Source organism: Liolophura sinensis, chromosome 6 (assembly GCF_032854445.1).
Source record: "Liolophura sinensis isolate JHLJ2023 chromosome 6, CUHK_Ljap_v2, whole genome shotgun sequence".
Lineage (NCBI taxonomy): Eukaryota > Metazoa > Mollusca > Polyplacophora > Chitonida > Chitonidae > Liolophura > Liolophura sinensis.
This window is the reverse complement of record NC_088300.1, coordinates 18,456,603-18,479,687: the sequence shown is the minus strand read 5'-3', so window position 1 is coordinate 18,479,687 and position 23,085 is coordinate 18,456,603. Positions and strand designations below refer to the sequence as shown.

The window sequence follows — 23,085 nt, the reverse complement described above, 5'->3', positions numbered from 1 at the left end:
GAATTTCAAACCTTGCTTCATTCAGTTCATAGCGATTGGCAAATATATATCATATTGGCTTTTGTGATAAATTTACATGTGTTAATTGTAAAGATATGGACTTAAATTATTATCAAGTTTGTAAAGCGATTTTGTTTCATCCGTACTTATTACCAGTTGTAGTTTTTTTTCAACATCACTTTGCACCTATGTGCTTTCTGTTTACAGCCTGCATGTCACTGGGAACAAGGTTGGCCTTGCTGGCACTTCCTGCGCGGGAGAATGCTCATGGACGTTAAAAGGTTATGAAGAAGTGACACGGGGATGTTTTCCTCCGGATAAGAGGCTCTGGATTGTTGAAACTTTTCTAGACAGTGGTTTATCTGTCCTCACAGCAAATTAAAGTGGAAGAATCTGCGAAAATGGCTACCTCACTCGTCGCCGAAATTCTAACATCAGCGGGTAAAAAATATACCTCTGCAGAGTGAAACACATAAAGTACTAAAAAATAATTCTATGTGTAGATAAAGATTAAGAGTAAGATCACGGCAGATAACGTTTGTTAGTTTTATGCTGCAAATCGACCTAAAACACAGAAGCTTGGCCGAGGGGTATAGCTTCCGGCCGATTGAAGTGTCCATCTTGTATGGTTCTCCACATGATTATTTGTATACAATTTGTATAAAAACAGAAGGCAACAGCTCATGCAGGCATTTATATATCGCCTGTCACTACTCTTCACCATGTACATGTACACACAGTTGTAAGCCTCAGACCAGCCCGGATAGCACAGTTGGTAGAGCATCCGGCTTCAGATTTCAGCTTACTTGCCTTCGGTAAGTCATTTCAGTGAAGCAGCACTAGATAAAAGAACGGTGGAAATCCGCCCTGCAACAAGGAGGCACATTACATACACCCTTCGTCGTCATATGACTGAAAAATTGTTGAGTACGACGTTAAACCCCAAGCACTCACTCACTCGTAAGCCTCAGTCTATCTGATTTATGTATCAGAGAATCTATCCTAGGCTGTAGGCCCGAGTTATATGTCAGAGAATCTGTCTTCCACATATCAGACTTGATCACACAAAGTTGTGACGTACACTACTGGTACTGCATGTGCGCCTGCATGGTGGGAAATTGTTGGAACTTTCATCTGGGCTGTTGGTCAGGTGAGCCTACATGGAAGGCCATGATTTTCAATCAAACTTAGCTGAAGTTGTTGGTAATAGAAATATGACCATGTGGGCTCACAGCTAAATGTGAGACTGCATCAGATGACAGCACCAGTTCAGGTACTAACGAAAATCGCAAGTAGGCACGCCAACTTTCCTTCTTCTCCACTTCCTGTGATCTGATTAGCATGTAAGTTTGATATGTGGAAGACAGATTCTCTGATATGTAAATCAGGCCATCAGCCTACGATTGATTCTCTGATATATAAATTGGACAAACTGAGACTTATGACTGCCGGTATTTGTATATGTTGAAGAGTAGTTACTGGCAATTTGTAAACGCCTACATTTGTTAGCTATTGCCTTTGTCTTTAAATTATATACAAATAACCAGTCAAATAAATCAAGTGAAACACGTGGACAACCAGATTCATAAATGTAACTGTTGCGCAGAAGACATATATATATGTAGTTATCCACTTTGACATATATATATCTGAAGAACGGCGAATGGAAGGATTTATACATATTGATGTATACCAAACGTGCTTTCTTCTAGCTATGCAATTTATATTTATTTTAAGATGGTAACATTTGTAGGCCAAATTCCATCAGATTTGTGAAGAAAATGAAAAAGTGAAGGTGAAAAGTTAAAAATAGTGACACCTGGCATCCCACAGTTGTAGATGTGGTTTGATAAGCCATTGTGTTAAGATCATGTACACAGTATATGTTCTGTTTTCTGTAGGTCAGCTGGAGAAGGAAGAGATCCTTACCAAACTAGGCAGACTAACAAAGCGTGTTAATGAGATTAAGCTGGATGTGTACGAGCTGACCAAGAACCAGTATAATGACTTTGTGCCAAGTCTGAGCCAGGCTGAGGAGCTATCTAATAGAGTCCAGCAGTTGTCCTCCCAGATGGAAGGGGTGAGCAACACCATAGAGCAAGAGGTAAGTAACCTGAAAGGTGGAGACATGGGTGTCGGCGTGTGTGTGTGTTGGGGGGGGGGGGGATTTTGCATCATCAAGGTCTTGAGGGAACATATATTTAAAAGCACATTTCTGTACATTACATTTGCAGCATTTATTCAGAGAAATGGTCTAAAATTTGCAACCAGTGGAACAAGCAGGGCACAATTGTTACACTTGTCTGCTGGTTCAAAGCTAATGGAACTTTGGACTCACCAGTATGATGAAACAGTCATGCCATACAGTTAAAATTAAGACGGATTATTGAATAGTTTAATGATGTTTTCCTTTATTTAAAAGTAAAATAGAGAAATACCAGTATATCTGGCAATATATAGTAGTTAATTTTGACCCCTGTCAAGGAAATATAAAATTAAGAATATGTAATGCATAGCTCAGATTGTGATATCCTTGTCTCATACTAGCCCTTATTATGTCTTCATAGTTTTAACTCTAATGGTCCAAAAATAAGCTTCAAAGTCACTTTTCAAGTTCTGAACATGTTGCAGATGACTAAGTGACATCAGCGACTGGATGTTTTTACTTTATTATTTAGGCAGATTTTTTTTGTACATCTGGTGATATTATTCATTATTAAGAAGCAATCAAAGCCTGGATTTGTTTGTTCGGATTGCTGCTTTAATGAAGTCGTTGTTTCTTTCAAACATGTAGATCAAGTCTCAGTTGAACATGTCAACTGGAGAATTTCAAACTCTGTCCACCCAGCTTCAGGAAACAAATGCTACTTTAGCCATTGCCGAAAAACTCATGAAAATAGATGAATTGTTTAAGTCTGTTGCCAAGGCAACAAGTGAAGAGGAATTCTCCACGGCAGCCAGCTGTTTGTTAAACATCAACACACTGTTGTCATTCCCAGTGGTTGATGGAGAAGAAGAAATCAATGTCATGCAGAATCTCCGCACAGAGTATAGTGTTCTGAAAGAGAAGTTTGTCGTGGACCTCGGTGAGTTTTGGAAGACGCATGTTGTGTGGAAAATCCCCCAGGATAAATCTGGCTCATTGCCTTCTACACTCGTAGAGCTGACACTGGTGCATTCTGGGAGAGGGAAGGCAGCCATTGAAGAGGCTGTTCTTGCCATGGAGAAAACAAACATTCTGGAAAAGAAATTAAAACTGTTCAGTGATCGACTTGTGGCAAATCTAGTCAAACTGTTGGTGTCAGATGATACAGCTAGAATTGAGCTCACAGAAAGCAGGGGTGAGAAGAAGCTAAAACTGATTTGCAAAGCAGAGGACAAAATCGTGGCCCCAAAACCAGATGTGGCCTTCAAGAAGCTAGAGAAATTGTTTGATTTTCTGTTCAAGTATCTCTTGAATGTGCCTTCTGGAACAGTGACAGATTCTAAGGGTGACAAGGAAGCTACTCTTATGGAGAGGTTAGGTCTTCTCTCTGCAGATAAGGTTATAGACATGATAGTCAAGGAATGTCTGGTGAATGCCATCCCCTCCAGTAAAGCAGAATTGGAGAAGTTTCGTGAAGTTGTCATTCAGACAGAGAAATTCCACTCCAAGCTCTTATCTATGCATTTCTTGTCAGAGTCAAACCAAGGCCTTCTAGATTTTGTAGGTAATGTCAAGGTGTTATTTGCCAACAAAAAGTGTCAGGAGATCTTCGAATATGCTCGCAACTTGATTACCTCAGAGATTCATAATACCGTGGTTATCTCCCCTGTGAAACCCATAGGGGAGTTACCACCCCTTGATCCTGAGGCTCCAGCTTTGAAGAGACAGAAAATAGCAGAAAAACTTGCTGCAGATGTTCAGCTGAGTGAGAACATTACCAGGCTACCTGTCTGTCACATCAGGTAAGGGGAACTCAGTAAATTGTTTCATAGTGCGCTTCATATCTGTGATCGGCTCTGCCTGGTTTCCTGCCATCATAGTGTTGGACGCCATCGTATAAACAAAATATTCTTGATTATGGTGAAAGTATCAGTCAAGTAAATAAATAAATACATCATTGATAAAAGAGTACACAAGAAAAGTTCCATTAAACCTTTTTCATCTTAGAAATAATAGCCTACAAAATAAACTCATTCAGAAACTCCTGTTTATCCTCCTGAATTCTTCTAAGTGATGAAATATTCCCAGGAGTCAAAACAAGGCTTAGGGCATGTCATCACATATGTCCAAAATCAAAAACCAATTCTGCAAATGCAAGAAGTTCAGATCTATGTGCATGGTAAAATTTTTAGGAATTACTAGTCAAATAATATCTTTATTTCAGGATTTCAGTCGTAACAACCAAAATCAATACAGTGTCTTACCATCATCAAGTACTACAGTATATTTTGCTGGTTATCCCATTTCAGTACATCTTGTTGGTTATCCCATTGCAGTACATCTTGTTGATTATCCCATTTCAGTATATCTTGTTGATTATCCCATTTCAGTACACTTTTTTGGTTATCCCGTTTCAGTACATCTTGTTGGTTATCCCATTTCAGTACATCTTGTTGGTTATCCCATTTCAGTACATCTTGTTGATTTTCCCATTTCAGTACATCTTGTTGATTATCCCATTTCAGTACATCTTTTTGGTTATCCCCCTTCAGTACATTTTGTTGGTTATCCCATTTAAGTACATCTTGTTGATTTTCCCATTTCAGTACATCTTGTTGATTTTCCCATTTCAGTACATCTTGTTGGTTATCCCATTTCAATGCATCTCATTTTAGTTCATCTTGTTGGTTATCCCATTTCAGTACATCTTGTTGATTTTCCCATTTCAGTACATCTTGTTGATTATCCCATTTCAGTATATCTTGTTGATTATCCCATTTCAGTATATCTTGTTGATTTTCCCATTTCAGTACATCTTGTTGGTTATCTCATTTCAGTACATCTTGTTGGTTATCTCATTGCAGTACATCTGGTTGGTTATCCCATTTCAGTACATCTTGTTGATTATCCCATTTCAGTACATCTTGTTGGTTATCCCATTTCAGTACATCTTGTTGGTTATCCCATTTCAGTACAACTTGTTGATTATCCCATTTCAGTATATCTTGTTGATTTTCCCATTTCAGTACATTTTGTTGATTTTCCCATTTCAGTACATCTTTTTGGTTATACCCCTTCAGTACATCTTGTTGATTTTCCCATTTCAGTACATCTTGTTGATTATCCCATTTCAGTATATCTTGTTGATTTTCCCATTTCAGTACATCTTGTTGGTTATCCCATTTCAGTACATTTGTTGATTATCCCATTCCAGTATATCTTGTTGATTTTCCCATTTCAGTACATCTTGTTGGTTATCCCATTTCAGTACATCTTGTTGATTTTCCCATTTCAGTACATTTTGTTGATTTTCCCATTTCAGTACATCCATTCAGAGTATGATGAGCCTTGCGTATGAAACACTTCAGGAAGCTGTGGATAGCTCAGAGCAGTGTGCCATCCAGCTTTTCTATGCTGTCCGCAGCATATTTGAGTTATTCTGCAGTGCTTTTCCTCGATATCATAAACAGAGTTTGGCAATGTTACCACAGTTGGCAGGTTTGTATGGTTTTTATGCGAAAGTGATGGAAAAAGTTGTTGTTTATCATGGCATCTTCATTGTATAAATGATTGCATGAATTTATTATTTATATGGAGGGGAAAGCTCAGGATTTCCTTCACTGACAAAAGTGATATTTCACTCAGTTAGATATAATTTTTGTTATTACATTTTGATAGTTCACACCCAGACACAATGATGTCAAAAAAGGAACATCTTGTTTTCGATAATACTTTAATAGTTTAGTCAACTATAACACTACAAGGCAAGTCTGTAAAGGCAACCGGCTAAAAGCATTGCGTAAATTTGTTCAAATACACAAAATGATGATATTGTCAAAGTATAAATAATAAATAAAATGCACAGTGAAGGCTGAATACCATAAATATTTTTTTTTGTGAGATGTGGAAATAGTAACCCACTTGACACTGTTCGATATCAAAAAAGGTATCCTGTGTGTAAACCAACATGGATTGGTATGAAAATTAATCATTTGCCTTAAAAAAAAAAGTGCAATGTAATACTGGTGTATGTTTGATGTTTATTTGCAGTATCGGGATTGGAATTCAGCAGTTCTTAGGGACAGGAAATTTCTTTATAGTTGCAAACTGAATTATGAGCGAAACTGAAAAAATTGTTTCTGTTTTACCTTGAGAGTCCTGGCTCACCGACTATCACCCACGTGCCAAATGGGAGGTTCTGATAATATTCCAAAGCTCTCATTGAGTAATTTCAGATTGTAAATGTCTTCATTATTTTATGAATCATATTAATAATTCTTTTTCTTTAGAACAAGTAGTGTGGGCCTATCAAACATTCTCCTACAAACTAGGGCGTGTCCAGGATACATGTAACAGGATACTGAGCTTTGTCTTTCAGCTATTCACCACAATAACTGTTTCTTCATCGCCCACCACCTGATGACATTGGGCCACCAATTCTCTCAGAAGCTGCCCTCCCCACTCAAAGATGGCAGTGGCACATTTGTGGACATGGTCAGTCATATTCGCAGACTAGGCACAGACTGCTTCCTGGAGCAGATAAGCATACAGAAGTCTCAGCTGCTGGAATACCTACAGGGCGCCCAAGGTGAGAGGAAGTCATCTTTTCATATTGAGTTTTTAGCAGCATAATTTTTGTGAGGCCAGAAAGGCAAGTGGATCAGATATGAGATCCTGATGCAGTGACAACCTTCTTGTGGAACATTTTCACTTCTCCATTAAATCCTAAAGGTTAAGGGGAATAACCTTAAGTATAATCTACAACACCAGTCAAATAATAATCTCATAATGTATTTGTATTTAAATATAGTTCAATTCCAGCTCATGCTGGCTTCCTTTCCGGCTGTACATGGGATGGTCTGCCAGCAAGTTGCGGATGTTTGCGGTTTCCGTGTGGTTTTCTCCCATCATAATGCTGGTCACTGTCATATAAGTGATATATCCTTGAGTACGGCATAAAACATCAATCAAATAAATAAAATAAATAAATATGCTCATAATCACTACCTGATTTATTTTTGGGTGGTATTTAGTGTTGTGCTTCAGAATTTTTCACTATACCATGATGATCAATTTCATGGATGGAAAAGTAGATTGGCCGAAGTAAACGGCCACCTTCCCCCAATAAAACACTGCATAAAGTGCTACCTGACTTGTCAGGTCATCATTCAGTGATAATTACAAGATGACGTTATTCTTGACTTGGGCATTTTGTAGGATTTTCTAGTGTCTCTGAGGAAGAGAACTACCTGTCCACCCAGAAGGCTGTCAAACAGGTTCTCCATCAGCTGGGACATCTGCAAAGGGTGTGGCAGGAAGTGTTGCCTCCGAACATCTACAGCAAAGCCATGGGTCAGTCACAGCGGCTTACTTGTCCTGGCTAGGACATAGCTGATCAAAACTTAACACTATATGCACTTTGGAATGTGTCAAATATGAACCAGGGGTCCAACTGATATAGTTAGATCATGGACCTGTTTCACATGGTGATTTCAGGCGTTTTCCTAAAGTTGTAATGCATAATAAACTCTTGCATTTATGCATCAAATTGACAAATTCCCATATTGTGGTGGTAGATTTTCAAGCAAGTTTAGGCTTCCAGCTTAAAATGTTTTGTCTTGTAAACAATTTTTTGACTTGAGCCCTGTCAAAATTTATTACTTGGTATGGCTGAGAGTCTCAGTATATAAAAGTACATGAGTACCTTTGTCAAGCAGTGTTGCTGGAAACTTCACCATGGTTTCTTACTTAAAAATAAAAGAAAAATTAGTCATATGAAACTCCAAAGATTTAGAGGAACAGGGGTTCATAGAAGTCATCTGGACGAGCTGGTATTTGATCCGTCGATTGAATAAAAACTCAGGTTGTATTTATTCAATTTGAGGTTGTTTTTAGAAAGAAATATTAAAAATTTTACATAAATTCAGTTTGGAGATATTCAGAGTTCAGCAAAGCAACTGGTTCATGTTACAAGTTATCTCCCTTCTACGGAAATCTCCATGACCCTCTGCGTTGATTAGGTTTAAGGAGGCAATTTTTGGAAGCGAAAGGGCGTATGAAATGACATAGTAAGCTTCCGTGTCGCTACCAAATCGGGCCTAGTGAATAATTTCAACTACTTCGTCTTCCGATCGTTCTGTTTTTGACTTTAGCTTAGGGTAGGAGACTGCATCAGAGCGCACTCTGTCTGACTGGTTTCCGCCCCTTGGCGTCAGTGGCGATAATATCTTCAGCTCCTTTCTAGGCAAGCACGCAGTTTGCCTCCAGGTTTTGTTTTCAGGAGCCTGAAGTTTGATAAATAACATACAGCAGCGAAATTAAAACCTACTTTGCCAGATATGAACGTTTACCAGCGACATCAATTCACTATAAAGATTGTTTTTTTGTTCGAAGACTGAACAAGGAGACAAGACTTCAGATGCCAAAGGTTGTAAGCTTACTGTGCAGGTCTTATGCTTCGCTGTACTGGTATCCTGAAATACATGTAACAATAACTGCAATGTAGACTGATTATCAGTTTGCAGTATCAACCAGGAGACCAGCTTGAGTTCATATATAGGCACTGATAATTACTTCTATCTATGAAGAATAGTAAAGTACAAAAATATTCAGTTTCAGTATCTCAAATGGTGGGTTGAAGCATAAAAAAAAAATCAATTTCAGTTGAAAGTAAAACTCAGTTTTGCCCAGAAAGTGGTGGTTGGTATGTGGAAAAATGACTTCTTTGAACCCCTGGGGAATAACACATTGCTTAATAACTTTTATAGTTATTAGTTTCAACAACGTTTCAAAATCAATTCAGAGACAACAACCAGGTTCTAAAAGCCAGTCAAAGATTTATAGCTGAATTTATGAAATTTAAGCTATACATGTTTATGTAGCCCATAGCATGGTTGCAGTAATGAATGTTCATTTATTAAAATTACCCACTTGTACTCCTGTATCTAACAGGTAAAATACATCTCTGTTTCAGGAACCCTGGTGAATTCGGTTGTGGTGGAAATCATAAGTAACATTGTGGCCCTGGAAGACATCTCAGCTGATGACGCCAAGCAGTTGCATGGCCTCCTGTCCGAGTTTAGCTCCAGTCTGGCCCTGCTCTTCAAGGTACAAGACAACAAAGTGAACACAGAAGTCCAGCTACTGAAGAATGTCAGCAAGTGGAGGAAGTTCAAGGAGCTGCTGCTCATGTTGAACGCTGGCCTGCAGGACATTGCTGACCGCTGGGTGGACGGTAAAGGACCCCTTGCTGCCGAGTTCAACAGTAACGAGGTGAAGTCTTTAATAAGGGCACTGTTCCAGAACACTGATCGTCGGGCAGCTGTCTTAGCCAGGATCCACTAAATTGTTGTTGGTTTTATTTTGCTATTTGTCACAAGAAACAGTACATGGTAAGGTGTGGTATTGTGCATCTTTTCACAGGTAACTGGTATCTGGATATTTGAAGTCTTCATCCTTATTTATTGTGTACAGGACACCTCTTGATTACAGTATATCTTCTGATCTAGAATAGTAATGTGTTGACCAATAAGCTGGTTAATGTAATGTGTAATACTGTACATTTGATACTATGCATTTTATAAAATCAATTTTATTCAGTGCCAAAATGCCGAATCCTTTTCTCTCTAGTACCAGAAATTTAAATACTTTGTCTTCCCTGCTGACTTGAATAACCCTCACTGTGGGCCGTTTAACAAAGATCTTTCAGACATTAGCCTAAAATTGTAATGAAAATTAAACTCTTAATTATATAACTTAAAAAAATTTAATTTATTAAATTTTGACTGCTAATTCTGTGCTGTGGTGGTACAATTCTGTTCTGTGGTAGTGCAGTTTCAGTGAAGATGTGAACATCCAGCTTCATATATTTTGTTTTGTAAAGATATTAAGTTTCGGACATCAGAACAAAGTGGCTTTGTGATGCACCCAGGTGGCATTCTTGATGAACGGCTGTTTATCTTTGACGGCAGGTACATGTACACACATTGTATACTGTAAAACACTAACCTTATCACTACAATGTCTCACTGCTTTTCCAACACTAGTGTGATCAGTAACAAATTGTAGATCTGTGGTGTTTGCTTGATCAGTTGTCTCGTATAGAATGAAGAAGTTTGCTTGTCTCACATAAATCTCATAAACGCTCAAAGTGGTTTTCTTCATCACAGGGTTAAGATGCTGGTGTTTCTGTCACCAGACATACAAGGTGTTGAATCAATCCAAACTTTGGATGAGGAATTCTGTATCCATGGTGACAATTAGCTATTTTTTTTCTCAAATCACTTGCCTTCCAGCAACATGTCATAAACATTGAGTATACATGAGATAAAAGTTAACTTCAAGTCCTCTGAAATTGTCCAGCCACAATTCTTGGTATGACGTAAAGTGCAGATCACTCAATCAACATTAAATCCTGTCAGTCAACATTAAATCCTGTCAATCAACTTTAAATCCTGTCAATCAACATTAAATCCTGTCAGTGCATTATGAGTGAGACCCACATTTCTTTCACATTGCCCTCTACTACCCTTAATCTTCTGGAGTTACAAAATACAATGAATTTATTGGGTTTGATTCAGTGTTTAGATTATTTTAATTTGCAAAAAAATGTTTCTGTATGACGCATACGGATCAACCATACATTGGATTACCGGGATATTAAAGTGCTTCCTTGTGCTATTATGAAAGTAAAGTTCTAACAAAACTTAATATCTATTTGTCTTGTTCATTTGTGTTTCTATTTTGTTGCCTTGATTCTAGTGAATAGTCTTAATGTTATACAAGCATTTATAATTTTTGTCACATGTTTCGTTGTCTTAGGTAACTGTATTTCCTTGTGGCATTAAAACCTTGTAACATTTTGTGACCATTTCAGCCAAAATGTGACAGAAAGCAAATTTACTATAGAAATTTAAATTTCTCCCTCTGTTGGAAACTTTGTAAATACAGTGTATGTGAAGTGACTTATTGATTTCAAGTGTTTATTAAATGTGATGACATCTTTGAGCAATTGTAGACCAGTGAAGTCTATGAAATGCAGTTAACATCACCAAAATTTTTTGTACCTCGTTGTACTTAATTTAAGGTGCTAGAGGGTGTGTAAGATGCTGCTGCATGTATTTAAGCATTTACTCGAACAGTGATAAAAAAACCGTAACCAAGGTAAACAGACAAGAGGCCAGATGCCGAGATTTCCTCGGTTACCATTTGCATCACAGTTAAAGTATGGTGGACATTGATTGTTAATTACATATCGCTGGAGGTCACTTACCTTCTATCAGTTTGACCTGGAAATACTCGCCAACACACCTTGAATGGTATTCATATTTTAAAGCACCCGAGTTCCTCGCAAGGAGCAGGATGAGATAAACAGGATAGAGCTAAATGGGCGAAATGCTGATATTTGACGATTCTTAACGTTTAAAGTACTACAGGACATTGAAACTATCATATCTTATGGCTAGATACATAATTCGGATTTCATTTCGAGAGAGAATTTCTTACCCAAAAGCTATCATTTTTTTATGCTAAAAAGTTGTTCAACGCCTGTCTCATGGATTAAATTCAATTTGTTTTCGCCTCCAGTACTGTAACCACATGACCAAAAAGTGTGCTGATGATTGGCTCAGAACATCACTGCAAAACTAAAATATGTGAAACTTCTTGCCTGTGGCGTTTAACCAAATAATAATACTATAACCAAACCATATTAGAAACTCTCCTTTATTTCATTCCGATCATTGTTACAAATGTACTTGAGCAAGAAATCCTATATAAACGTGTAAGGTATAGGCCTCCAAGCTTAGTAAACAAAACTGCTGCTAAAAATCTCATACGTATTGCTACAAACACCTGCTGGCTCACTCTAGAAAGTTAAAGCAACATGGAGACATCTATTAACACGCTAGAATAAAATCAACTTCAGTTACCTATTTCACTACAAATCTAATTAATACGAACTGTCTGCTTCACTGCCACGTTTAAATACTGTATGTTCTACTATATATTCGACATTGACAAAAACAATATATTTATAGACTCATTTCTCGTAACAATATCCCGTTATCCGTCCGTAAAGTATATTCCGTTTCCTGAAGTATATAGGTACTGTAAATGAAGACCCAATCTTATTTAGAGTGCTTTAGCGGTATTTTAAGGGAATGAAATGAGAAAGTAAGAATGAGAAAGTAGATAGAGTGTATCCCGTATAGTGTAGATGATCCACAGGTGGGTAGAACGATCGTATCGGCCTGTGGGTCGTGTCTGGTCTCTGGGGATGACGTCCACGTACCAGTGCTTCAGACTTGTGAAGAGCATACGCACAGTCACATATACTTCAGTGACTGTGGGTATCCCTGATAACAACGCCACAGTACCTGACCAAGAATCTGACGTAGGGCCTTCTGTCCCAACCGCTATCCCATACCAAGCAGCTTGATGGTTTAAGCGCTTGAACCCACGCCATGCATTGTGGGATTTGCAATGTATTATAGGATTTGCAAAGCATTTCGGGATTTGAAGTGGAGTATAATACATTATGTAAACAGATTTGACATATATGAAGAGCCTCTTTGGTAGTTATTTTTGGAGGCCTACTTAATTCAGACTTCCATGAAACGTTCAGCGCTATAAAGGTTAGAAAACCGTGCATTACTGAGTACCAGGAGTTCAAAAGTTAGACTGAGAGAGTTATAGCTATGTCATGCGCACTTTGCATTTCTTAAGTAGAACACAATCACGAAGATATCAGTCCATGTGTACGTCTGGGAATTAGGTGAGCACCCGTTGATCAATCTAATTCTCAAACAGGACAGTGGCTCAGAGAATAACTTCAGAATGACCTCTTGCTTGCAGTACCCCTATCTTCCTAGCAGTATCTCACATCTCTAATCAGGTCTCCTATACCCCACTTTAAAACCTACAATCCACTTCAAAACCCACAATCCCCAGCGGGATGAGGGAATCATGCAATCGGCCAGTTATCATGACCTGAAAAGCATGTTTTCTCCAAGCGACGATTTTGCATTTCTGTCAGCCTGCTAGTTATTGAGACAATTGGCTTATTTTGTGCAGAGTTCCAGAAGGGACAAAATTCCAGAGACGAAGGTACAGACGGCGGCAGCGATTGCTAAGGCGAGAGACCAGCCCACGTCAAAGTAAATCGTGTCGAACTTAGTGACGAAGATAGCCACACCGATCACGATAAACGCAACTGAAAAATAAAAAAATCTGACTTAATAAAAATGAACATCAATAAAAATGAAAATTGTTTGAATGCTGACCCTGATATGCTGACATTATGTCCCATAGCATGAGCGTTAATCGCAAACTACATCATGATATACATTCACGGTACAACGGGTTGGTTTTGTTGTTATAAGGGGGCCTTGACTCCGGCCTCAAGCCACGACGTGGGTCTCTCCGGTTCTTCGACTCAAAGACCTGCTCCGCCGTTGTACAAGTGAAACAGTACTGAGCACGGCGTTAAATACCAATAAAATTAATAAATGAATTGCCTAAATGAAAACGTTCACAATGAGGTAAAAAAAAAATCCAGCTCTCGCCGTTTGGAATGCGGCTGTAAGTCAGGGAATTTTGCCACTTCGCGAAGGTACGGTTCTGTCACCTTATAAAACAGACTACCGTTATATAAGTGATAAATTCTTGAGAACGGCAATAAGCACCAATCAAATAAACAAATACATAATAAATTTTCATTATAACCATATGAAAACGCACACATTAAAGACTGTTCTAGATAAGATAAAACGCTCCGACGGTTAAAACCCTCGTTCGCTACCACTGTCAAACGACGAATGAGGTCGCCTGTTCGAATCCAGCTATGGTTCGGCTGCGGCTTGTTAAAAGGTTTGACAGGTACTTGATGAAGGGTGCTGTAGCTTTCTTCAGTGACAAATCCGATAGCCGTCATAGGGGTAAAAAAAGTCTTGACTATTAATCAAGTAAGAAATTCAATAAATAAATAAAAGACAACTAAAATCGCAACTGAAGAATGTTTTGTTACCCGCTAAGAAGGTGAGGATGATAGCCAGGATGAGCGGGTTTCGTCGCCTCATGGATGTCACACAGGTGTAGAGGATCAAGATAATGAAGGCGAGGACCAAACAGATCAGTCCAAGACACTCCATGGCCTGAGCGGCATGGAACCAAGCTGCAGAGAGAATGGAGGGAAAGAGTCAGTTATTATCAATTACCGTTTTGAAGATTATACAATCCAGTTGTGGCGCGACCTACTCCTGGCAGACCTGTTAATATGGGCTCGTATAGTCACAGTGCTCCAGTATGACTGACTATATTGCTATGATGTCACGTGTCTCTCGATTACAAACACAGCACCGAGGTGGTTAGCGTGCCAGCGCGGCGCAATGACCCAGGAGCAACTCAGCAATGCGGTCGCTGTGAGTTCAAGTCCAGCTCATGCTGGCTTCCTCTCCGGCCGTACCAGGAAAGTATGAAGATGAAGTATGCCAGAGAAAAGACATTAAACACTATCCAATAAATTAGTCTGATTTAGTTCTCTAAAATTTTCAGTTCAGTACCGGTATAGATATTTTTTAAACATCGAATTCTACATTGTTCTTTGGGACCAAATGGGTATCAATCACGCCATATCCATATATTCTTTACCTGAAATAGTTCTAGATTCTTTTGGTGAATTCATTCATATATCTCTGTGATACATAAGCAGCTTGAATGCAGAAGTCTAGCTAGCAGTCTATTTGGGTTTAGTGGCAAAACCCTGATCGGATTTCTCGCAGAATTTGCACGTTTTCCTCCCACCATAATGCAGGCCGCCGTGTACAAGTGAAACATTCTTGAGTATGGCATAAAACACCAGTCAAATAAACAAATAAATCTTGTCGGAAAATGTCACCATATAAATGCAATTTAATCGGCTGAAAATACAATCAAATAAAATGAATTTAACACTAGTGTTAAGGTTGTCTCTGTCTTTAGTCAACGTTATCATGCAGTTTTCATGGTCACATGACAGGTAAATGTCACCGTTCACCATCTTTATCTGATCAAATACCATTTAAATTCCACCTTTGTCTCACCATCATTTCTCCATTGTAGACAACATATCCTGGACACTTCTTACAGTGTTGGTTACCCTTTGTTGGATAACTGGAGTCCATATATACTTACCGGGTTGATTAGAATTTTTGGCATTATAGCAACCGATGAAGTTTTGCTTCATGCAAATTCTCTGTTCCCAGAGGCCGTACGACCAAAAGCTCTTGCCCCGTAGCCTGGGGTCGTGCTTGTACCATTCCGCCTCGATCCAATAGACGGTGGCGAAGCCGACGACAAACAGGATAATGGCGAGTATTAACATCACCAGCGAGATCCGCAGCCACGTAGACGCTGTGCGTAGTCCCGCCATCTTATCAACTGGTCAGATCTTCAAAACATTAAAAGTACCGTACATTTGTGTTGTACCTGGTACAAGCTTTGTAAAAAGTGCGATTATTTATTTAAAACACAATGTACTTTACGTTTGTAATTTATCTGATACATGGTTGCTAAAAGGTGCAATTCATATGTTTACCTTATTTTCTTGATTTATTTATTTAAATTTTAAACACAAAGAACACTTATACCTGGTAAAAACATAAGCAAAAAATATACATATATAAAAATACAACTCAATTTATTCTAATATATTTTAAACATAATAATATTGCCCTTATACGAAACCAACGCACCAAGCCAAGTACTTGACAAACCAAGGCCCTTAAGGCTCTCCTGATGTGACATTTATTAGAAAATGTGTATATCTTTATTTGACTGTATCTTTGACCCTATTTTACACAGCACAACAACCGACCGATCAAAATAATCAACAAAGAATATACAGGCCATATCAAAACTATGCACTAAATAAATCTGTTTTAACTATATGTCATTATCTTGCAAGACAATGGCATATGGACTAGAACACGCTTAGGAGTTTAAATTTTCAACTTAATGATCCAGACTATGGCACAAAACAAGCCTTATGAATCCCTCCAGGGCACCCTACCCACATGTTTGCAAATTACGGATAAAACATATGAAAGTAGAAGTGATTCCGGTTTCCATGCAACGACAATTTTTCCGACAATCTTAAGTGGGAAGGTGTTCAAAGCCCTGTTTGATTAATGTTTATTGATATAGTTCCACGATATTTATCGCTCAGACATTACACACACACGTCTATCTTTCCACTAATTTCAGTTTTAAACCAGACGTGCTTCTCTGTCTCCTCACTTGTAAACATCAGGAAAAATGCAACAACTCACATATTGATCGCTGATACGACATAGGTCAAAAGCTTGACGTTTAAAGCTTTGCACCTTTGGTGTTTGCTTATGTGGTTGAACGAGTTTTAACACTCTGACAGTATATATACATACACATATCATGTCATTAATTGTCATCTTTAAAGGAAATATTCCTCTCTGACCATCCGTGGAGGAATGTCTGCTAGCAACCTGCGGATGGTCGTGATTTCTCCCGCAATACGTGTAGGGTTAATGACATGTCCTTCCTATTCCTCCGAGAACAAAGCAGATACATGTTAACATGTTTTCTATATATACATATAAAACGCAAAACTTCACCGACGAAAAGCTAAAAGCATTATGCACGGACAGAAGACGTAAATCCAACGAAAACAAACAAACAAATAAATAAATAAATAGATAATACCTTAATGACGTGCGTGACATTATATATGTGCGTGGCGTTTTTGTTGATGAACTATATACGTCAACCACAACAGAAATATCGCAAAATTGTGCATTCGGTGCATTCCACATTTTGGTCCGATACTTATGCAAACCAGGGGCCGATTCCGCAAAACCGATTTTAAGTTCAGTCAAAATTTAAAACCTCTTCAAAATAAAAACTTGAAGTTAAAACTTAGACACATTTGTCTTAAGGTAACAATGATGAGGTCGACAAAATTTTAATTTCTAAAGCTGAAAGGTAAGCTTTAAGATTGCATTTTAAAGTTTGAGTATGTCTGAAATGGCTTTGTGGACTCGGGCCCCAGATGAACTTTGTCTACAAATTTACAAAGGAAGAGTTCCAAAGCTCAAGTGATGCTGGGTGCAGATATATGTTCTACAAGACTCGAAAATTCCGTTGTAGCTATGAAAGTCACGCTAAAGTTCTTGGTAGAAGAAACGATTGAAAAAAATTAATGTTCATCTTTCTAGACAGTCGTCATTCTTACTTAGAGAAATCTGCGTGGAAATTCTCTGGAAACTGTGCTACTTTGCTGTAAAGAAAACACAGGCATGTTTTCTAATTGAAAAGTGTTGGCTCTGTAAAGATTCATAGTTTTATATCGGTAGAAAGGAATTTGGCGAATTTTAGTTGAAATTGAAATTGAAATTGAATTGAGTTGAATTGAAATCGCTTTTTACTTAAAATCTCAATGAATGAAGTTTCAACGAAATTCCACTAGAATCTGCAAAAAGACAAAATATTCCTGTTTAATGACTAGAGCCCAAGGACTGTGAAATGGGTCTATTGCTCCTCTTCTGTTTTTGTTTTTCTTGTAACTAATGACCAGTTGTCTTCCAGCACATCTTGCAACAAGGAGGCATATTACATGCACTCTAAGGATTCCTTCGTTGTCATATGACTGAAAAATTGTTAAGTACGACGTTAAACCTCTAGTACTCACTCACTCACCCTTCTAGTACAATTCATTGGTTTCCTCCACCCACAAAGGGCTTACCAGTTATTCTCTCTGTAATGGAGGACCCGGCCCACCTCATTATGACATGACTTTAAAGAGAATGTATTACAGAAGAACGTCATATTATGATATATTGTAAGATTGTAGCCATTTTCCCGAAATTTGTTTTGCAACCAAGTCGTTACCATTTCTGTTTGTTCGGTTAGTGTGGGCATGAAAATCTTCAATATCTGTCCCACTGCCCTACGTGGCAACAGATCAAGGCAACGTATGAAGACAACATATCGTAATACAATACATGTTTTGGTCCTTACATTGTATAGTTGTATGTCAACAGTACAAGTATGGCAAGGACACATAAAATACATGTACAATCTGTCAACCTTTCTTTCGATATTTTCAGGATTATATCCAAATGTTCATCACATATAGCAAACATAATTAACAGCTCATTCCACAATTTAATATATAACTTCTTCAATGGACCATGAAAACTTCGTATAATTAGTTTGTTGGCATTGACGAAATAACTACTGGGCAGTATCCCAAGGGGTCAAGCACTTCTACAGTTAATTTTCAGATGTAGTGCGGTACTCTCTACTTTTCCAAGAAAGGGAGTACTGAGTAAGCCTACCGCAGTACACATTTTTTGAAAATACTCAACACTTCACTATTTTTGGTCCCCAGCAATACACCTGGAAAGTGTGAAGTTGACTGAAGTGGGATTGAGAAAATCGAAAGACATACATGTGCGTACATGTGCATACATGTATAGGCCTACATAAGCCCACATAGACCTACCAGTACAGAGATTCTTGCAGTTATATTTAGGACTACAAGTATATGTATGTACATGTCGACTGCCCAGAATTACGACTTGTCATAACATTCTAGAATAAATTAATTACTTCAACGCCTCCTCACGAGGAAGGAATCTGAATCTCTCATATAGTTCTACAGTTATTTGTTACACCACAACCTGTAGGCCTACTGGGTTTATTCCAATAACTCACTCACTGACAATTTTACTCTTTCAATTTGTTTTGATAGCAGGGGTAGCAGTATTATTTCATTCTATGGTAACTTGCCTAAATCCGACTGGTAAATTTTTTTTACCTGCCTAAACATTTCTGTATACACGAACAACTGCTGCTTTGGGATCAAAACATGATACGCTTGTTACGTTAAATCTAAATGCTACATTAGAAGACAAAACTAATTATTTGTACTTTATTTATTGACAGTATATGGTATAAATCTAAAGTATTTCTGAAGACTAGTTGTTGTCGTGATAGTTGTATTTCATTGCATTAGCTTCTCTCCTCAGAAATTACCGATACATATACACGTTGGAGAATTAAAACCATACGTTGGGAGCGATATTATGATGATTTAAAGCAGTACAGTAGCAGAACTTGTTGTATAGTAAGCCAAATGACCATTTTTTAGCCCTTGCCACATCTTCTTCATTGCAAACACTTGGGAATGTCACAAATACAAATATCGCAGTAGTCATTCTCCACGACTGCGGGTAGTGGTACATGAGCCTTTGCTGTAACCTTCGTTTCTATATACAGGAAAGAAAGCCGTTCCTTTACATACAAAAAACACTCGGCGATCCTTTACACACAAATACAAACTGTTCGTTTATGCAGAAAAGCACGCCATTCCTTTTACATAAAAGCACGCCATTCCTTTTTACGTAAAACCATGCCGTTCTTTTACACACAAAACCATGCCGTTCCTTCCAACATAAAACCATGCCGTTCCTTCCAGTATTAAACCATGCCGTTCCTTTATGAAGAAAGCTATTTATATATACACACCACATATTCTATAAATAGTGTCGACAGTCTTCTTAATACTAAAGTCCTTTACACAAGAGCTAATATTCTTACCGGGAAAATAAAACTAAAACAAATTAAGCCAGTTTGTATATTGTAAATAATTAGTTTCCTTAGCGAGATTTTATATTAAGGAAAATGAGAGCCATATCTGTATTCTGCCAACACAGCATTTATATAAGCGATCTCAAGAGCCAAGCACTCAGTCATGTTTGGCAGATGATGCATGGGGCGGGTGTTTCCGAAGTTCATCATGCTGAAATACACAGGCTGTCTAATGGTGCAGGGAAAAAACATGGTGCGTTTCCATGGCAACAGATTTATATCTTCCAGAAGACTTTGAGGAAATAAGGGTAAAGAGTGGAAGAAAAACAATCCTTCACAACAACTCCGGTGCTACTAGGTGGCTGGGGCGTTTTTGACTAGTCAGCCACGAGAAATAGCGCATGGTGGTTAAGGTGCTGATTAGCTCCTACACCGGTACCGTTACAGGTGATACACAATCCTCGAATCTGTAAGAGCTGTGCCCTGGCATCGACACAAACAACACTATGGTTCAACTGCATTTAAAACGGTTCTTCGTTGTGGATAGTTTTGTAACTTATCGTTTTTCTCGTGCTTACATAAACTGTATCAGGCAATTGGTCAATCCGAAAAAAGTTAGTTTTCCGAAAGAGAGCCTGAGGTAAAAAATTAAGTTTGTTTAATTATCATGGACGTCGAATCGTAATGCTAATTATGACATTGCAGTTATCCTGGCACAATTTAAGCATCAACTATCCAATGAACTGATCCCAAGTGAAGTGGACAGGAAAATTATAATTCTTTCTGATCTTGTGTTTTAGGGAAAATATAATAATCTTTTCACTTTTTACAGTCGCTAGAAGATTTTTCCACTATATACGCCCTACCTGCTATCCATTTTCACATCAGTTGCTGTGCCTCCGAGGAACTTTCTTTCTCGATTCTAAACCTAATCCTCTCTGAACTAGCATACACCATTGTCACATCTTTTGAGACTTCACGCTACTTCGTTAGATCGACGGTGGAAAAGGTAGTGGTTGCAAAAAATGACATTCCACTAAAGCCGAATAGTAAAATAGGATCGTCGAAGCCTGCCTAACTTAGAAATTACCTGTCCAAAATGCGAGAAGACGGGTCTCCTGGAGCTGCCAGTCAATTGCAGTTGACCATGCTGTTAAATTATCTATAGGACAAAACTGACTTAACCAAGGGAAGTTACTGTTTCTGTATTATCACTGTTGAAAACAAATCCAAGTTACTGATAGGATAATCTGTCAATTAAGCGCTGTTGTATTTCTGCGATCAGCTTAAGCACCTGGCTGTGTCCATGAAAAAACGGTTAGAGCACGAACGTTTTCTATTCTTCCGACCTAACCCAACCTCACAGTGGATTTTGAACTCGTCATTGTGGCTTCTGTATAAGAGGTATTCCATAGGTTACTGCAGAAAACAGGCACCGCTTTTTTTTGTAATTACGGCTGTAATTAGTTGATACTTATAAATGCTGCCAGAATCATCAGCAAAGCAAAAATTAAGTATTATGTTGGACTATTCTCGTGAATTTTCCTTCTGTGTGTTATATGAGGTACAAATATTTATTGTCATATATTTGGAATAGGCCTGCACTGAGAGACCTATATACAGGCTGTGGTGTCTACAGTGCACCAGCACCGTGATAATATTCAACAAAAAAACAGTGGAATTTTAAGTGTCCCATTTAGAGATACCCAGGTATATCTCCAACTCATCGACAATTTGCACTCTTGCAACACTTGCAATACCTTGTGGTCCCACGCTCGCAGCGTACAAGTTATTTGTACACGGCACAAAGTATAAGCCTACCTATAACGGATGCAGAGTGGGCGACTTCGCTTAAACCTGATGCCACCGTCAGTTGAAGAGAAACGAAGCCAACTACTGCTTACGAGAACTCTTACGAGAGCTTCCTCAACAGGATGGGGCGTGGGCTGTACACTCTGGGTTAGTCAGCGGGTCACCTGTTGAGGGGCAAGGGATACTCAGGGGTGGGAACTAGAGTGGATGGGTCGGCTGGGGTGTTCTGTTACTTTACCACGCACAAACAATCATAGGCACTCAACACTGTAAAGATGTGCGCCATCTTAAACTATCTTTTTAAGTAATAAGCTACCAGTATTTAGCCTACAACGGTGAGGAATTTATGAACTCTTGGCTAGCATTATACTGACTCATACCGGATACATTATAAGTACAAGTTACTTTTCAGTATGCATTCTAGGATTTAATGAACACCCAACCTGTATGTCTATCACAGCAATAACGGTTACCAGCACATATTTGGAAATGGTTGTTCTTGTCTCGCCCCAAAAGCCTTGGGTCTCGTCGAGCTACAAACTTACCGGTCAGTTTGAGCGACGACGTTGAGGTTAGACGGTGAATAACTTCTCGCGGCTGTCCGGTCTGGCTCTGAGAACCTACGACTGTCCGAAAGGCAGGCCAACTAGTGATGTTCCTACACTCCGCGCCAGGGCCTCAGCACCACAACTACAGGAATGTTAACCAGGTCACCATGGAAACGAGAGCTAGTTTTCTGTAGGGTACATTACAGTTGATGGGGGGTGATAGGGTTCAAGTAGAATACGTCGATATCATGTCTCCAAAAGATGTGATTTAGTCCATGAGACTTCCAATCCATATACTGGTACTAAATTTAGTTGAATGAAGCGTATAATAAAACGATAGCCTAGCCCCAATGTCCTAAAATTAGTGAAAACCCCGGAAAATGTATAGCCAGTATGTTACGATTAAGTTGAATTTGCCACAAGTGAATCCGCTGTAAAACTTGAGATCGGCTCTACAGTAGAGACAGTTCCTTGTGAGATGCGATCGTAGGTCCTAGTATTACTACAACAGGCTTAAGAAAACCACACATCAGTAATTTAGCAGACATGATTTTAGTCTTTCCCCATCTGCCCTGACCTAAAGTCCGATGTGCGAGGGGCCTGTGTATATCCCGCCAGTGATCTGTATTTTGAGGCACGCCGCATTCAACACTATATGGTTAGCACATTCGCACCGATGCACGTATTTCTGCTTATTTCACGGTACATGCAGGAACACAGACTGGCTTGAGATGCCGCATCTTCCCTCCGGATACATCTTGAACGAACTGCAAAGTTTCCTGCTATACTGATTGAAAGGTGCACTATTTGTAAAAGTGAAAACTGACAATGCTCCTGTGTCTATAGATTTATCTAAGCTTTACACGAAGTTGTTTCCCACGTTTTCCTCTATCCGTGCCGTTTGTCAACAATGGCACGTAGATAAAGGCTGTCTAATTATGCCCCGTATACAAATCGTCACACTGACAGGATTCT

The 23,085-nt window shown here is 38.7% G+C and overlaps 2 protein-coding genes across 2 annotated transcripts; one reads left to right on the top strand and one right to left on the bottom strand.

The window, feature by feature from the left end:
* Positions 1-264: 264 nt before the first annotated feature.
* On the top strand, positions 265-10,780 carry LOC135466869 (centromere/kinetochore protein zw10 homolog). Its single transcript, XM_064744621.1, has 7 exons — positions 265-441; positions 1,902-2,104; positions 2,795-3,948; positions 5,469-5,644; positions 6,525-6,734; positions 7,364-7,498; positions 9,120-10,780. Exons 1-7 carry the CDS (start codon positions 402-404, stop codon positions 9,488-9,490), a joined length of 2,289 nt encoding a protein of 762 aa, XP_064600691.1. The 5' UTR covers positions 265-401; the 3' UTR covers positions 9,491-10,780.
* Positions 10,781-11,867: 1,087 nt separating this feature from the next.
* On the bottom strand, positions 11,868-22,224 carry LOC135468774 (uncharacterized). Its single transcript, XM_064747194.1, has 4 exons — positions 22,108-22,224; positions 15,317-15,572; positions 14,172-14,318; positions 11,868-13,358 (listed from the first exon to the last, which is right to left on the bottom strand). Exons 2-4 carry the CDS (start codon positions 15,552-15,554, stop codon positions 13,207-13,209), a joined length of 537 nt encoding a protein of 178 aa, XP_064603264.1. The 5' UTR covers positions 15,555-15,572; positions 22,108-22,224; the 3' UTR covers positions 11,868-13,206.
* Positions 22,225-23,085: the final 861 nt, after the last annotated feature.

Coding starts and splice junctions, on each gene's coding strand:
- LOC135466869 (XM_064744621.1), top strand. CDS start 402: ATGGCTACCTCACTCGTCGCCGAAATTCTAACATCAGCGG. Junction 3,949..5,468: donor CTACCTGTCTGTCACATCAG/GTAAGGGGAACT, acceptor TTCCCATTTCAG/TACATCCATTCAGAGTATGA. Junction 6,735..7,363: donor ATACCTACAGGGCGCCCAAG/GTGAGAGGAAGT, acceptor GGCATTTTGTAG/GATTTTCTAGTGTCTCTGAG.
- LOC135468774 (XM_064747194.1), bottom strand. CDS start 15,554: ATGGCGGGACTACGCACAGCGTCTACGTGGCTGCGGATCTCGCTGGTG. Junction 14,319..15,316: donor CAAAAATTCTAATCAACCCG/GTAAGTATATAT, acceptor TTCTCTCTGCAG/CTTGGTTCCATGCCGCTCAG. Junction 13,359..14,171: donor CATCCTCACCTTCTTAGCGG/GTAACAAAACAT, acceptor TTTATTTTTCAG/TTGCGTTTATCGTGATCGGT.